This window comes from Oryx dammah, unplaced genomic scaffold (genome assembly GCF_014754425.2).
Source record: "Oryx dammah isolate SB20612 unplaced genomic scaffold, SCBI_Odam_1.1 HiC_scaffold_5, whole genome shotgun sequence".
In the NCBI taxonomy this organism is placed as follows: Eukaryota; Metazoa; Chordata; class Mammalia; order Artiodactyla; family Bovidae; genus Oryx; species Oryx dammah.
The window spans coordinates 95,372,867-95,374,682 of record NW_024070189.1 but is presented as its reverse complement, the minus strand read 5'-3'; the positions used below and the strand labels follow the sequence as shown (position 1 = coordinate 95,374,682).

The 1,816-nt window shown below is 39.8% G+C and overlaps 1 protein-coding gene across 1 annotated transcript; it reads right to left on the bottom strand.

The window, feature by feature from the left end:
* Positions 1–616: 616 nt before the first annotated feature.
* LOC120864011 (olfactory receptor 18-like) lies at positions 617–1,312 on the bottom strand. The gene has a single exon (XM_040240782.1). The coding sequence runs from the start codon at positions 1,310–1,312 to the stop codon at positions 617–619; it is 696 nt and encodes a 231-aa protein (XP_040096716.1).
* Between the last annotated feature and the right edge of the window lie 504 nt (positions 1,313–1,816).

Here is a 1,816-nt window from a genome sequence, read left to right as displayed (position 1 = left end):
TTATTTGTTATTGGTTCGTTCAGATTCTCTTTTTCTTCATGCTTTAGACTCACTAGGTTGTATGCTTCTAGAAATTTATCCATTTATCCTAGGTTGAACACTTTTTATGTATAATTGCTCAGACTAGTCTCATTTAAGATTCCCTTCGTTTCTGTGGCATCAGTTATAATGTTTTCTCTCTTATTTTTTTAGTTTTATTAAAATGACCCTTTTCAGGTGATATAATTATGGCTGATTTGCATTGTTGTAAGGCAGAAATCAGTACAACATTGTAAAGCAATTTTCCTCCAATTAAAAAATAAATAAATAAATAAATGAGGATAAACTGGTGGAAAAAAAATGAGCCTTTACTCTTTGTCTCTTAGTTATCCTAGCTCAAGTTTTGGCAATTTTGTTTATATTTCAAGAACATCAGCTGCCCTTTCCAGTTCTGTGACCAGAAGGATTGTTGTTGTCATCGTTTAGTCATGTCCAACTCTTTGCAACCCAGGAACTACAGCATGCCAGGCTTCACTGTCTCCCAGAGTTCATCAGGAGGATAGCACAGGTATTGAGATTAGACTATTCTGCTGATAATCCTCAACAGGGCACTCTTGATGTCTTTGTTCCTCAGACTCTAGATGAAAGGGTTCAGTGTAGGGGTGACCACAGTGTACATCACTGAGACCACTGCATCCTTCCTTGGGGAAGATGAGACAGCTGAACTGAGATACACCCCAAGGCCTGTTCCATAAAACAACCAACCAACCAACAGGTGAGAACCACAGGTGGAGAAGGCTTTGTACCTCCCACTGGACGATGAGACTCTCAGAATGGAGGAAACAATTCTATAGTAAGAGAAAACAATTCCTGATATAGGGAGAAAACCAGAGATGGTCCCAACAAAAAATATGACAATGTTATTGGCTGAGGTGTCAGAACAGGCAAGGTCGTGAAGCTTAGGAACATCACAAAAGAAGTGAAGGATTTCTGCATCTTTGCAGAAAGTAGGTTGCATTACCATCAAGCAATGAATCTGGGAGTCCAAAAGACTGATAAAAAATGACACAAGAACCAACAAGCCACAGATACGGGGCTTCATGATGACTCGGTAGTGTAGTGGGTGACAAATGGCCACCAACCGGTCATAGGCCATCACAGCCAGAAGTAGACTGTCCAAACAGCCAAAAAGAAAAAAAAGGGATATTTGAGTTAGGCAGCCTGCATAGGTGATAGATTTGCTGTGTGCCTGGATATTCACCAGCATCTTGGGGACTATAGTGGTACTGAAACCAATGTCAGCTAAGGACAGATTGGAGATGAAGAAGTACATGGGAGTGTGGAGGTGGGGGTCGGAGCTGATGACCAGGATGTGAGAAGGTTCCCCAGCACGATGACCAGGTACATGAACAAGAAGAGCCCATATATGAATGGCTGCATGTTCAGATCATCTGAGAGGCCCAGGAGGAGAAATTCTGAGAAACTTGTTAAATTCTGGAGTTCCATGTAGCTGGACTACCTTTTGAAAAAAAAAAAAAAAGTGTTGGGATAAATAAAGCAAGTACCCAGGCAGCAAAGTGTCCATAGAATAAAAAATAAACTATTCACACTTGAGGAATATAAACCATGAGCAATATTTCTCAGACATGGTAAATTCATTATAATTAGAACTCCTTCTACATTGATGTCTGGATCATTTACCTGTTTCTATATACCTCCACTTTATAGAGACTGAGCCAAAGTCTATAAGCAACAAGGAAATTTTGAGACCAAAAATTCAAAGACACAGTAAACTATCAGCCTCCCACTGTTAAGGAGAACATATAGAATACTAAAT

Bases quoted from the DNA above. Each gene is read 5' to 3' on its own strand.
- LOC120864011 (XM_040240782.1), bottom strand. From the start codon at position 1,312: ATGTACTTCTTCATCTCCAATCTGTCCTTAGCTGACATTGGTTTCAGT.